General features: G+C 44.6%; 1 protein-coding gene and 1 pseudogene across 1 annotated transcript; one reads left to right on the top strand and one right to left on the bottom strand.

Moving 5' to 3' along the window:
• The first annotated feature begins 746 nt into the window (after positions 1 to 746).
• UTP11 (UTP11 small subunit processome component) lies at positions 747 to 11,922 on the top strand. The gene is made up of 8 exons (XM_086394258.1): positions 747 to 883; positions 5,027 to 5,088; positions 6,278 to 6,380; positions 7,635 to 7,748; positions 8,228 to 8,321; positions 8,418 to 8,548; positions 10,836 to 10,946; positions 11,667 to 11,922. Exons 1-8 carry the CDS (start codon positions 821 to 823, stop codon positions 11,748 to 11,750), a joined length of 762 nt encoding a protein of 253 aa, XP_086250384.1. The 5' UTR covers positions 747 to 820; the 3' UTR covers positions 11,751 to 11,922.
• LOC147375031 (transformer-2 protein homolog beta pseudogene) lies at positions 6,972 to 7,528 on the bottom strand (annotated as a pseudogene).
• Positions 11,923 to 15,424: the final 3,502 nt, after the last annotated feature.

The following is a 15,424-nucleotide window of genomic DNA, read 5'->3' on the forward strand; positions in this document are numbered from 1 at the left end:
CTGACTTTGCAGCCCCATGGATTGCAGCACTCCAGGCTTCCCTGTTCATCACCAACTCCCCGGCATCAAGCCTTCCAATGACTATTAAGGATTGATTTCCTTTAGAATTGACTGGTTTGATCTCCTTGCAGTCCAAGGGACTCTCAAGAGTCTTCTCCAACACTACAGTTTAAAAGCATCAATTCTTCAGCGCTCAGCCTTCTTTATGATCCAACTTTCACATCCATATCTCTAGTCAGTTTCTGTTGATTGGGGAAGGCCAGGAACCCTTGTCAGTATCAGAGTAACCTGTCCAACGTTATGTAGACAAGTGGCAGAGCAACAGGTGGTTTTAAGGACTCTTGTCTCTCTTTAGAGCGGTCTTCCAGATACACCGGGAAATTCACAAGGCTCCTAGCTTTAAACGTACCGCTTAAATACAGCAAGTGGAGCGGCGCTGTAGGAGACCGCGCATGCGCACACTCCAGGCCCAATTCGGTCCGAGGGCTGTGCCAGCCACGTGTTCCCAGGTGCCAACGCGGAGCCGAGCGCGAAGGCGAGGTTTCGGTACACGTGGACAAGCTCTGGCGAATAAGAACGGGAGGTTGTAGAGTCACGAGACTAGACCTAGAGAACTACACTTCCCAGAAGTAGCCTGTGGTGGACGCCTTCACTAGATGACGTATTTCCGGAAAGACAGCCGCTGGATAGGCTGCGGGGAGGAAGTGGGCGGTTCTAAGTCGCTGGTGGCTTGGCTTATTTCCGGTAGGGTCCGTGGTCCGGCGGCTGAAGCGGTACGAAACCGGCATTGTGTACAGAGGTTTTCCAGAAGTGAGCAGACATGGCGGCGGCATTTCGGAAGGCGGCTAAGTCCCGGCAGCGGGAACACCGAGAGCGAAGCCAGGTAGGGTACCACAGGCCCCACTGAGCGCTTGCCGGTGGCCCCATGTGCTATTCCCGCCCCAGCCCTCCCTACCCCACCACCTGCGGATCTTGGCCTTCTCCTTGCGGGCCTGGTACAAGTAAATATATGTAAATATATGCTAGCGACGCCGGCGTGGCTGGGGCGGAGCCTCGCCGTTGGGGAGGAGAGCATGTTCGTTCTCGCTAGGAAAAGAACGGCTGTCCTTAATCCTGGGAGATAGGGCTATCTTGCAAGGTTTCGGTGAGGTGGTTAAATAAGATATTGTGTGAAAAGTGTTTGATTTTCTTACGGGAAGTTGAGGTCAAAGTTCACACAGCCATTAAGTGTCCCGACTGGAACCGGAGTCCGTATTTAAAGATGCTCAGCTCTGTCCACTGTGTCTGTGGGCTGAGCCCAAAGAGATCGGTGTTACTAATGCAGTATCATCATCATGCCTGGGTTTTGAGGTTCCCTGAAGATCTGCTGCATATGCTTTTTGTTATGTCTCCCCCCGTAATGTTCATGTTTTCCAAGCCCATTATATAGATGGGGAAAATGAAGTTCACAGAACAGAATTGGCTTGCCCGGTCATAAACACCAAATTCAGGTAAACAGTCGTAGAACTTTTGTGCGGGGTGTCCCTGTGTGGGGAACTTGAGTGGGAATTCGTTTAATGTAGGCAGAATCCATTATTCCACTACTCTCAGGAATCACACAATATCCTATCCAGAAAGGCCCGTAGGGATGTCTGGTCCAACTTCGTATTACAGATGGGAAAGGGAGAAGGATGTGTCTAAAGTTGTGTCACTGATGGGATGGGATGGAACTAAGGCCTCCAACCACAGTTTAGTCTTCTGGCTTAATGGCATTTATCAGACATTTATTGTGAACTTGCTGTGTGCTCAGTGGTGTGTTTGGAGTAGTGTAATTTGCCACCTTGTTTGGACCTATATATCAGATCAGATCAGTTGCTCAGTCGTGTCCGACTCTTTTCGACCCCATGAATCGCAGCACGCCAGGCCTCCCTGTCCATCACCAGCTCCTGGAGTTCACTCAGACTCATGTCCATCGAGTCAGTGATGCCATCCAGCCATCTCATCCTCTGTCGTCCCCTTCTCCTCCTGCCCCCAATCCCTCCCAGCATCAGAGTCTTTTCCAATGAGTCAACTCTTTGCATGAGGTGGCCAAAGTATTGGAGTTTCAGCTTTAGCATCATTCCTTCCAAAGAAATCCTAGGGCTGATCTCCTTCAGAATGGACTGGTTGGATCTCCTTGCACTCCAAGGGACTCTCAAGAGTCTTCTCCAACACCACAGTTCAAAAGCATCAATTCTTCGGTGCTCAGCCTTCTTCACAGTCCAACTCTCAAATCCATACATGACCACAGGAAAAACCATAGCCTTGACTAGACGGACCTTTGTTGGCAAAGTAATGTCTCTGCTTTTGAATATGCTATCTAGGTTGGTCATAACTTTCCTTCCAAGGAGTAAGCGTCTTTTAATTTCATGGCTGCAGTCACCATCTGCAGTGATTTTGGAGCCCAGAAAAATAAAGTCTGACACTGTTTCCACTGTTTCCCCATCTATATATAGATACATCTAAAAGTAATAACAGCTAGCAGTGCTTACTATGTGCCAGAGCCAGACAGTGCAGAATGCTTTACTCTATTATCTCATTTAGCTCTCAATAGTGTGTGAAAGTAGGCACCACTATTATGTTACATTTGCAGATGGAGAAGCTAAGGCTTAGGTAGGTTGAATAATTTGCCCAAAGACATACACCTATAGCTGGCAGTTGACAAAGTCAGGGATCAGATCTCTGAATCCAAAAGCCACCAAAGGTTGAACAAAGAAGCAGCTTTGTAAGAGATGTGTTAAAAATGCCCAATGAGAGGGGGAGAAAAAAAAGGGAAAAAAAATTCTTAAAAAAAGGAAAAACAAGGAGAGATGATGAGAGAAAGCATCACTATGAGATCTGTTGGACTTGGAAGGCAACGATAATAGCTGTCCCTTTGAGCACTGACCATATGCTAGGTCCAGCCTAATGTGCTGTATAAGGATTATCTCGTAATCCTACAACATCCCTGTGAGGAGGATGTTATCCTCATTTTACAAATGAGGAATCTGATGCTTAAAGAGCCTGCCTAGTGTGACCAAAGGCACAATTTTGAGTAGTTGATTTAGATTCATAGAGAAGACAGAGGCCATGTGTGAGTGGGAGTAGAGGGTCTTTGTGGGAGAGGTGAGAAGGCCATACTGGAAAGGGTGGTAAACACATTGAAGAGAGCAGTCCCTATTTGGGTAAAGTTTGGACTCTTTCCTGTAGGTCCTCACTGCAGCAGTAGGGGAGCACTGGAAGATAGTTGGTATGGAAGGGGTAATTATGTGAACTATTTCAGATTCAGTGCCAGGCTTCCTTCTGTAATGCAGGTGTACATTCAAGTGGACATGACAGATTTCAAGATTTCTGCCTCACTTTGTTGCTCTTTTGACCCTTGGGTTTTCTCTCTCTACTGTCAGCCTCCCTTTGCTGTAATTAAAATAATGATCAGGAGAGGGCTTGGGTATTCTTTTAAATACTGAGTTATTTCTTGCATCACTTCAGGGGTGAGGATGAGAAAATAGACTTAAAAATCCCGTCCAAGTTATTATAGAAGTTTAAACAGTGAGTTTACGTACTTCATCAAAGATGAAGATCATTCAGAGTGGAAGAGGATGCAGTGTAGGAGAGTGGGGAAGAGCAGACTGTGGCCCCAGATAGAATGGGTCTAGTTCTAGCTTTGCCACTTACTAGTTCTGTCTGTGTTCTTGGGCAAGCTGTTCGTTAAACTGCCTTCCCTTTTTGGAAAAATGGGATAACAGTTGTGCCTGCTTTATCTGCTTTCCATGATTGTTTGGGGATAAATGAGATTGTGTTTAATGAGCCTAGCAGATTGCTTTGTAGTAGTGATTTTTTTTTTCCACATTGATAAAAATTTTATTTACTCATGTTATATACTTATCCTTATAGGAGAATAGGCTTTTTTTTTTTTAAACCTTCTGGGAATGTCAAAGCTCCTAGATGTTACAAACTAAAGTAAAAGTACATGCAAATTCTTTATAATGATTTTTTCTTTCCTTTAATTTTATGTTTTCAAAATTGCCTAAGATGTAGTAGTAATTTTTAGCAAACGTGGCCTGTTATGTTGATGTAGGCAAAAGTTGGTAGCACTGACCTTGCCATAGGTTAAGTACTGAACAAGTGATAGCTTGTAGAAAGATAATACCAAGATTTAATCCTCGTACCTCCCATGCTATCCAAGTTCTCTATTAGAGAAAGTATTTTCTGTCATTCTTGGTTTTCTCTCATGCTTTGTACCAAAATTAGAATTCTGACAGGACACATATGCTGGGCAGCTGCTGTGTCCCAGCGGCTACCACTCGAAAGTCTCCTTTGATTCTCAGGCTGATCATGAGAAGGAGGTCCTGTTATTCTCACTTGATGGTTGCTGTTGTTCAATTGCTTAATCATGTCCAACTCTTGGTGACCCCACGGACTGCAGCACGCCAGGCTTCCCTGTCCTCTACTATCTCCCAGAGTTTGCTCCAGTTCATGTCCATTGAGTCGGTGATATTATCTAACCATCTCATTCTCTGCCACCCTCTTTTCCTTTGACTTCAATCTTTTGAAGCACTTTATAGTTACGAAACAGCAACTTGGAGAAGTGAAGTGACTTGCGCAAGGTCATAGATTGTTAAGAGGTAGGGCTTGGATTTGAACCCAGTTCTTCAGACTCTAAATTTAGCTCTCTTAACCACAGTTGCTTCCCTGTTACTATGTTTTCCCTTCATAGTATTTTATAAACCCCTGGATTAAGTCCGTAGTAATTTTAGTACAGCTGGCAACTGCTCGTTTAGTGCCGAGTCATTGTTGCCTTTCTCTGTCCTTAATAGGCCAGGAAGCCTACTATGGCAGTGCTTGTGGCCTCTCAGCCCTGGGCAGAGCCCAGTCGGGGGAGGGAGGGAGCGGGGTAGCACGTTGGCCGCCAGGACATGGATCTCCTGAGCGCTCCAGAGACTCTCCTTCCTGTCAGGTGTCATGTTGATTCGGATATGTGTTTGCTGAGGAAACTAAGCACTTTTTTTTTTTTCCTTTTGTTTTCTAGCCCGGCTTTCGAAAACATCTGGGCCTGCTGGAGAAAAAGAAAGATTACAAGCTTCGTGCAGAGTGAGTGCAGTCCTTCTAGTAGAGGTGCTGCCAAAAAAGCTTACAACCTCCCTGTATTGCAGCTGAATTGCCTGAGTCCAACAAGGGACAGTTTCCTGCCATTGATAAAATGGCCAGAAGCTCTGGCGGCCCGTCAGATACTTTTCTGGGACCCTAACTTCTCTCTTTGTTTAGGTGGCGCGTTATTTATTTAACTGTCATTGCATTGTGAATTTTTTTTATTATGTTGTTCCAGATCGTTTTCTCATGGTGGCTTTGATTTGCTTCTGCCTTGGTGTTTGAGCCAAAAGCTGAATCTTTTTTTCTCTCTCTTTTCTTGACGTTCAAGATAAAATCTAACATTCCAGTTGTTGAGTCTCTTACATCACCATGTGTGGTGTGGAATGAAGAGATGTGAAAGATGGATTCATGGGACTGAGCGTGGGTGATAATGAACTCTGAAAACATCTTATAAAACAATTATCCCCATTCTTCTTCTTCTTTAGCACTTTATTTGCAAAGTATTTTATAATTATTTGTTAGCCATGCATGTCAGCTGAGGTCCTTTTTTATGCTCCCAGAGCAGATGGTGATGAATTCAGTGGGTTGCTCTGGGTCCTAGAGTTTTTCAGGCAGATAATAATAATAACTGAGACAGTGTTCTATGAGAGTTATCATTTTTATACTTAGTTATTCCACCTAGCAACCTTGAGGGGATACTGTTGTCACGCCCATTCCCCAAATTAAATTGGTATGCAGAGTGGTTAACTAACGTATCCAAGATTACTCAGCCAGAAGTGGTGGAGTCAAGGTTTGAACACAGACTGTCTGGCTCCAGAGTCCACGATTTTAGTTGCTGTGCTGTACTACAACGTGTAGTTTAATTTGGTTACTTGGTGCTCAGACTTGCCTCAAAGCCTTGTCTGAATAGTTCTAATTTGTGCTTTGTTGGGTCTCTCCCTGTAATGATGTAAATGGCACTAAAACTTACATGAAAAAATGACTGTTATTAGTTTCAGGTAAAACTGGGATAGGAGTGAAACCACAGAGAGGTGAACAAGGTCTGCAACAGTGGAGTGTGGATCGAATCTAGTTACCACTGCAGCTCTTTTGAGTTTCATTTTGTATATATCACTAGATGCCTGTAAAGTTTGCTTGTTGTGTTTTTTTTCTTCTTTTCTGCTGTGAACTTGTTTAACCTGCTTTTTAGTGACTACCGGAAAAAGCAAGAATACCTCAGAGCTCTCCGGAAAAAGGCTCTGGAAAAAAATCCAGATGAATTCTACTATAAAATGACCCGGGTTAAACTCCAGGTGAGTGCCTAATGGATCAGTTGGTATTTTGAGCTGCAGCTCAAAAAGGAAAATAGGGATGAGGGAGGAAATGGAGAGACAGGATCTTGGGCTTTTATTTAGCCCTTCTCCAGTTGGTCAGGTGCTCCTGGTCAGTATCCAAGGTGAAGCTGTCCTTTCACAAGCACCATGCGTTTCTGCCCGAGTCTCAGTCGTTTGATGCCTGGAACCGTTTCCGTTCTTCCTTTTCTTTTTATGTTAGAAAAGTAAAACCCGAACTTTATTGTTGCTTTTTGCGTTTGGAAGGATTTTACACACAGGCTTTGATCTTCAGAATACCCTGGATTCAGTAGAAAAACCATTTAAATGAAATTTTGTACAGTAGAAACTTTTCGGCAATCAAAATTTAGACTGTAAAAAAATATATGCAGAACATGCTTTTCTGAAAACATTGAACAAAGTGCTGAATGCAGAATGAAAGTAAGATTTTAATTCCACCAAAAGTAGTCATCATAGAAGGTGTAAAAGTCACTGTTCACTTTAAAAAATATATTATCCACAGACAATATCCTAACTCTAGGATGGGCTTTAGAAAGTCTTCAACTTCTTGCTTTAATAGCAGTGAGGTGAACATGATTGAGCTCTAGAGTGTGATCTGTATCCTCCACAACTACAGTAGGGAGAAGGTGACTGTCTTCTGCAGGTCTGATCCCTGTCTTTAGCAGTTCCCCATCCTCCTCCTTCACTTCCTTTGTAAGATCCACTATGACAGTCCTGAACATCATAGCCTCAATCATATCCTCTGTTGTAAAATCTTGACGGCATGAGCTGCTGTAGGTAGATCTCCCCTTGTAGATTCCTGGTGTAGGATTATGTGGTCTTTTTGCTATAGAGTAATCAACTCTGATCCTATGTTCATCAAGCTCCATTCCATTGGCACACTCTTTTGCTTCCTTGGCATCATCTACATTTTCAAAGTATACAAACCTGAACATCTAGACTGCTGGTCATAATGCAATAGACATGTCAGCCATTGGGCCATATTTAGAGAACACTTCCTTTAGACCTCTATCTGTAGTGTGTAGGTTCAATCCAAATACTGCCGGAGCTGTTCTGAGTTGGTGACAGGAGGTGCTGAGTTGAACATGTGTCTTAGAGGCCTGGTGCATTGAGTGGCTGTTATATGTAGCCTTTGGTCCAGCCATGAACTGTGCCTACAACTTGTTAATGATTTTACTGTAATAGGAACTGTATGTTCTCAATTTGGATTTTTAGGATGGAGTTCATGTTATTAAGGAGACGAAGGAAGAAGTAACTCCAGAACAGCTGAAGCTAATGAGAACTCAGGATATCAAATATATAGAAATGAAAAGGGTTGCAGAAGCAAAGGTAAACAACTAAAAATGTTTATTCTGATATGTATTTATTGGTTAAGAAGAGAAATAGAAATCCATTGATCTCAAGTTATAAGTTGATTCCTTCTGGCATTTCTAATCTTAAAGTACACTTAATTATGATAATGTTTTAAAGGTATAGTTAGCATGGTAGAGTAGAAAGAGGTCAAGTTTGAGAATGAGACAGATTTAGGTTTAAATTCTGGCCCTGCCTTTTATTAACCCCATGATTATGGACAAATGAACTTCCTGGGGCTGTTTCCTTATTTCTATCTCATAGAATTATTGTAAGGATTAAATGAGTTTTGTGCAATGCCTGGCTTGATACATTTTAGTGATCCTTTCTTTTGAAAGAATGAAGCAAATTCTTTGCTGGCTGGTGATAATGATGTGAAATGGTCTAAACTTTTGCAAATTCATTTCTGATATCCTAGAAGAACCCAACATAAAATGAGACCATATTCTGTGTTGCAGAAAATTGAAAGACTAAAAGCAGAGCTCCATCTGCTGGATTTCCAGGGGAAGCAACAGAATAAACATGTTTTTTTTTTTGACACCAAAAAGGAAGGTATGAAATGTTTGAAGGTTTCTGGGACAGTCTAGCATGTTGGTCTGTGTTGTTTGGTGTTAGAGACAGCACCTTAAGGATTGTCTTGACTTTTAGTTGAACAGTTTGATATTGCCACTCACCTGCGAACAGCCCCAGAACTAGTTGACAGAGTCTTTAACAGACCCACGATAGAGACCTTGCAGAAGGAGAAAGTGAAAGGAGTTAACAATCAGACTCGACTTAAGGTAAGTTTCTCCATTTTTCTTCAGGTCTGAGTTTATGGGAATCTAGGTTCCTTTCCTCCTTTTCCCCCCGCTGTCTCCCCCATACTGTCTCACCTCTCCACCCCCCAACCCCCCCGCACAGCATTCTATAAGATTATTTGTGGAAAAAGTACGAAGTTCTCTTTGGAGAAACAGAAGGAGAATTTGGTGATGGGAATGGAAGTGGAGGAAGGTTTCTTAGTTTCTAAGATTAGAGGATGTGTGGCATAGTGGTCAGGACCATAGGTTCTGGTCTTTAGGTCTGCCTTTGTTTTCTTCTCTTTTTTTTCTTTTTTGGCCATGCTGTGAAGTTTGTGAGATCTTGGTTCCCTGACCAGAAATTGAATCTGGGCCCCAGCAAAGCACAGGGTCCTAACCATTGCACCACCAGGGAATTCCCTAGGTCTGCATTTGACTCCACTTCTGACCCTGGGCTTATGCTTTCAATGCTGTAACAGATGGTAACAGTTTTAAAATACAGAGAAGGGGGGAGGGGGACACTGAAGATGAAGGGATTTGGTATACTTTGATATTAAACCTTTAACAGTGCCTATGCATATCCCAAGGTCTTTCATGTTCTGCATTTGTAGCCCAGATTTTGGATCGATTTGTCCTTATGGTGTTTTCCATTGCTGTAACTGGGTTCATGCAGAAGACATGCTTTTCCTCCAAGTCTTCTGGAGTTGAACTCTCACTTCTGACTGATTCATTTAAAAAACTGCTGTCAGTGTGTTTCAAGCAGACAGCTGTTCTGTTTTGATTTGAATCATTTACACCGCATCAGCTTTGCTTCCAATGTTTAATTTCACAGCAGCTTCTCTAGCTCAGAGGCAGCTAAACTTGCTTTAGTAATATAAATACCCGTAATTAGTTTGACTATATTGGGTAATCCCATAAATTTGACAGTCTGTGCAATGAAGTGAAAACAAAAGCTGTCTGAAACCACTGCTGTGAGACTATGCTAGAATTGGTGAATCGTTTACGTCTGAGGCCCAGTAATATTTGAAGATAACACTTCTAGCTGAAGAGCTGGCTGACTAGTGTTCTAGTGCTAACCTTGTTTGTCAGGGAGTTGTGTTTTCAATTAGCTGTGTTACTGACGCGTCTCAAGTATGCAGTGGTCCCTAAAGAGATTGGTCCTGTGTAGGACAGTTCACCAACATACCTTTGGAGAAGCTGGGAAAGTTTGAATCTTGCCCTTTTGTCTGGTGGTGGTGGTGGTTTTAAATCTCTTATTGAAAGCAAAATTATTTTGATTAATAAGAGACTGCTAGTGGTGGCTTACAAGGGAATTTTTAGTGTGTAACTTGGAGGGTTTGGGAAATCCATGAATGGCTTTAGGAAGTCTGTGAACACCTTCTTCCCACCTTAAAATTTTATGTGACTAGGTATGTATGTTTGTATGAATTTATACAAACATATATGTACATTTATGTGAAGAAAGACTCTCCAGAAAAAGAAAGAATCCAAAGCTTTCATCAGTTTCTCAGAGGTCATAATTCCCTCGTATTGAAGGGCCATTTCTTTCTTTTTTTTTTATTTTTGGTTGCTCTGGGTCTTTTTGCTGCACAGGGGTTTTCTCTGGTTGTGGCGAGCAGGGCTACTCTCTCGTTGCGGTGCAGCTCATCGTGGTGGTTTTTCTTGTTCCGGAGCATGGGCTCTAGGGCTCGCCGGCTCAACAGTTGTGACACATGGGCTTAGTTGCTCTGTGGCACGTGAGATCTTCCCGGACGAGGGTTCGAACCTGTGTCCCCTGCACTGGCAGGTGAGTTCCTATGCACTGTGTCACCAAGGAAGAGTTCAGGACCACTGGACTTTGAGGGGTCATCAGCACTGAGAATTTTCAGGTCAGCTTTTACTGACAGAGAGTCCTTCTGCTCTCTTGAGTTCTGCGGTCACTGCCCCAGGGACCCTTCTCTGCTTCTCTATATACTGTGTCACGTTAGGTGACTGGGATGCTCACACAAAGGGTGAAGCAGCTCTGAGTAGTAGTGGAAAGATTCCTGGGATCTGTGAGTCTCAAGGCGCAGTCCTGCCTCTCTCCAGGTGAACCGTGTGTCCCTGGGTAAGTCACCAAGGTTCCATTGGCCTCTGGAATGCAGTGCTCTTAAAATGGACAACTTCAGAGTGTCTTGTTACATTGATTCTGGAGTAAGGAGGGAATTGACGAAACCATTTATGCATTTGGGCCTAAGTGGACTCAAAAACAGTTTCTTACTCGTTTTTATTGTATTAATTGTTTCACTGAAAAGGTGTGCTTCCTCTGCAGCGGATAGCGAAAGAGAGGCAGAAGCAGTATGACTGCCTGACACAGCGGATTGAGCGTGAGAGGAAATTGTTCGTTATTGCGCAGAAAATTCAGACTCGCAAAGACCTTCTGGTGAGGAGTGAGAGCCTTAGGCATTCATTTTATTTTTTTCCTTGTAAAGGTCTTAACTGAAACTGGATTTCAGCTTTGTGTAAATCAACCCCAGTGAAAATGTCTGCTCCTCAGGGGCAGTGGTTTGAGCCAGTGTCTGTTACTCTGACAGTGTTGAAATGTTCCTTGATTAAGAAGGTAATAAGGGGCTTATTAGTCAGTGCTTTGGAACAGCCAAGGGTAGGATTGGGTGGCATGTGAACTTTATAGCTTATGAACAGCTATCTGTAACATTTAAACAGGTTAACAAAACAGTGCGTGTCGTTCACTGGTATTTAAAAATAGACAACATTGTGTAGTTAAATAGCAGAGCTAAGGAATATAAGATGCCCCTTTCATATTATTATCATTCCTCTAAATGTCAAATTCTTTGGCTTTGCAGATCATTTTGGTCTGCCTTTCTCAACTGGGGTTCCATAAGAGAAGCCCTACCAAAAAAGAATTAATGATTTGAGTACCTTTCTTCTCAGTTTTCACAAGAACTTCTGCACAGCCAACCAGCATCATTACGGAAGCCTGGGGGAGGACTTAAGTCATCCAGTCAGGGATGCCTTAGGACGAAGGGCTTTGTCTCTTTTGAATGTTGAGATGGGCTGAATTAGGGGCTTTAGTTATTAAACTTTCTATTTTACACAGCCCTCTCTTGTTACAGCCTTTACTGGTAACTTTTTTATTTTGTAGGATAAAACTCAGAAGGTAAAAGTGAAGAAAGAAACGGTGAACTCCCCAGCTATTTACAAATTTGAGAGTCGTCGGAAGCGTTGAAGTTTATAGATAAGCCTTCTCATTCCACATGGAACAGAGTTTACGTTTTCTTCTCCCAGTAACTTCAAATTCCATTGGTCGAAGTGACTTGGTTTTCCTGTTTGTAACCATAATTTTTTTGTAGATTTGACATTCGATACAAACAACATTAAAGCCCCTTCCCCCATCTGAATTGTGGGTTGTTGAATTCAGTCTGTTTTTGGGCTGAGCCGTGCAGCCTCTGAGATCCCAGCTCCCCTACCAGGGATCCAACCCAGGCCCGGGGCAATGAAAGTGCCAAAGTCCAGCCACTGAACCGCGTGGAACTGCCTGACCCCAGTCTTACTTTTCTATAATTTCATTTTTTTCATTTTATAAGGAGTATAATCTTTTATATAGCAAGTTTGGCAAACAGATGAGTTCATTCCTAACCCCAACACTTACTCAAGAACAGCAGGTAACTTTTGCGTATACTTACAGGCTAGGACGTCAGGGGAGCTGGGGCGAGCACTACCAAGAGCACCCTGGTTGGTTTCCGCCATCTGTGGGAGTTGACACTGTTGTTGGTGTTTGTGTTTTGGAGTTGTAATTAAATTCTTCTATGGCTGATTTTTTTCATTTACTATTAAATCGTTAGCTCTTTTCCATTTGGTTACATCATTAAATTTTTAATATATGCTCACAGTAAAAACTAAATATTTTTAATATTTGCATAATGTTTTATCTAGTGGATAAACTGATTTTACCCTCATTCATTCTTCATTTATTGGATATTCAGGTGGCTGAATAAGTTAGCCAGGAATGATTTTTTTTTTTTTTTTCTTTCACACTTTATAGCTGAAGGTAGAAACCCTTGGAATCAGGAACTCACAGGGGCACTTCTTTATTGATGAAACTCAGACCAGGCTCTGTGTTCCCGCCCTCCTGGCCAGTTCTTGATGGCAAGGCTATAAATGGCTTGGTACAGGCCCTCACCCTGGAAATAGAGACCCCAGCCCCAGGGTGTGTGCAGCAGACACAGACTTCCCAGAGTCTCACCCTTCCCTTCCCTGCCCATGTAGGGATGGTAGGCTGAGACCAGTCAGGACAGGGCTGAGCATGCTTAGAGCAAATGTGGGAGGAGCAGGATTCTGGGAGGCTTGCTTACACCTCATTCCCTAGAGGGGGAACTGTTCTGTGTGGATTTTAAAGATTAAAAAAAAGTTAAAACTTAATTTCCATGACTGTTATGTTCTGTACAAAGCTTAAAATGAAAGCCTGTTTCGTCAGGATGTACTCGGTGGGATATAGGTCTGGGGGCCCTGGAAAACAGGAAGAAGGGCCAAGGGATTAGAAGCCAGCAGCTTTTGCCTTCAGGAAGGAAGCGCTTCCCAGTCTGGAAAGGTGCTGAGCTAAGTGAATGTCGACAGTCTTATGATAAAGGCATCTAGAGAGGTGAGACCTGAGCCAGGAAAGGACTCATCACATGGGTGTTGGATAGAGGAGCAGGCCAATCCAGCAGCAGTCTGTTCCTGGGACAGCACAGCTTGATCCTGCTGCTCTGACTCCCTTGTCCCTGCTTGGGGGGAAGGTGGGAGGAAGGTGGGGAGTACACCTAAATGCTTTTGGTGGAGCACATTGCCACACAAAGCTGCCCACACTGTAGACTCAGGTTAATAGATGCACATGGTACCAACCACTCAGGCTGAAACACGGGTGTGTGCATATCTGCATACCCTCTGGTTCCCAAACAACACTAGGGTTTCATGGATGCAGGCTGTTGTGCTTAGTCATTCAGTCATGTCTGACTCCATGTATGTAGCCTGCCAGGCTCCTCTGTCCATGGGAATCCTCCAGACAAGAATACTGGAGTGGAATGCCATACCCTACTCCAGGGGATCTTCCCAACCCAGGGATCGAACCCAGGTCTCCCACATTGCAAGCGGATTCTTTACTGTCTGAGCCACCAGGGAAGCCTAGGAATACTGGAGTAGGTAGCCTATCCCTTCTCCAGGGAATCTTCCTGACCCAGGAATTGAACTGGGGTCTCCTGCATTGCAGGCAGAGTCTTTACCAACTGAGCTACCAGGGAAGCCCCTGGACACAGGTTAGCACCCACAAGTCCTCATATACATAGGTGCACAGGTCAAATGGAGCAGGAAGATCCATCCTCTCTGAGTAAGTTCCAGGGTAGAAGTCATCAGAGCACTAGCTCCGTTAAGGGATAAAGCTAGGGATCCTGAAAGCTGCTCAGTTTGTCCGACTCTGTGACCCCATGGACTGTAGCCCACCAGGCTCCTCTGTCCATGGGTTTCCCAGGCAAGAATACTGGAGTGGGTTGCCATGTCCTTCTCCAGGGGATCTTCCCGACCCAAGGATTACACTTGTGTCCCTTACGTCTCCTCCTTTGGCAGGTGGGTTCCTTACCGCTAGCTAGTGCCACCTGGGAAGCCTAGGGGTCCGGAGCTGCTCTTAAACTGAAGGCCGTCTTCGAGGCCCGAGGATTCTAAGGGGGAAGATTGGCTGCCCCTCTGATGAACCCAAGAGGCTCCAGCTTCATGAGTCCCGAAAACAGGCCAAGGGCTTTGACGTTTTCGTGCCTGTTGGAACCTCAGACTCCTGGCTCCTTGCTTGGAAAAGAGAGATTATTGTTTCTTTAGGATCCATCCCATCCAGGTCCAGAGGGTGCTTGGGCTCTTGGTGGCATCTATTCTAGCTGTGCCAAGAAGAATGTGACAGCCTCCAGAGGTGGAGAGCATTTCTCTTGGCAGAACACATGTGAATCAGATCTCTTGTACAAACCCAAGTTTCCAAAGCAGCAGCTGCACGGGTGACATGGAAGCCCCAGGCCTCTCTAGCACAGAGAACCGGCTAACCCAGCTCCGTCTTAGTCCATTGCCACATCTGATTGAAGCATCTGATTGCCCTTCTGATTGAAGCAGGAGAATATCAAGCCCTGGCTATTCTGGTTTTATTTGAAGAAAACCTTGCTGCTGCTAAGTCGCTTCAGTCCTGTCCGACTCTGTGCAACCCCATGGACTGCAGCCTACTAGGCTCCTCCATCCATGGGATTTTCCAGGCAACAGTAGAAGAAAACCCTTATACTGGACCAATTCCTGGCAACAGAGTGGGGAAGGGCCCAGTAGGTGGAGCTCCTGCCCCTTTGCTGAGGTTAGCTCTCAGGGTGCTGGCGTTGAAAGCACCCAATACTCCATAGGTGCTTAGTAGGCATTTGGTTATTGGATTTAATGCCACGTAAGTGAGCTCCTGTGAAAAAAGATGTTCTCCACCCCAGTCCCCTTCCTATCCCCACCTCCCCACCCAGCTTGAGATTGGTGTGGCCCCCAAGGGACTGGAAAGAGCCCTCCCCTCACATTCTGGTGAGGGTCATGGAGGAAGCCTGTGCTGGTGTCCCAGGTTGTCCGATGATGGGTGGTTCCACTGAGACATGGTGGGTTCTGCCCATGTGCAGTTCTGTTTGCGAGCAGATGCAGACTCGCTCTGCCGACCTGTGGAGGCCAGCGAGGCCGGGCCTGCTGGGACTTGAGACAGAGAGGTGAGTGGGTGTCTGGGGCTGGCCTCCCTTCCTCCTTGAGCTCTCCCAGCGCCAGTTCACAGAGCCTCATGCACAGGGTGTCAGAGAAGGGCGGGGGAAGCCTGGGTGGGAGTCCTGGCTCAGAGGCCCAGGTGAGTGGAGTCAAAGGCGGACCTGAAAG

Source organism: Bos grunniens, chromosome 3, assembly GCF_055505025.1.
Source record: "Bos grunniens cultivar Pamir isolate PY7600 chromosome 3, Bosgru_T2T1.0, whole genome shotgun sequence".
Classification (NCBI taxonomy): Eukaryota; Metazoa; Chordata; class Mammalia; order Artiodactyla; family Bovidae; genus Bos; species Bos grunniens.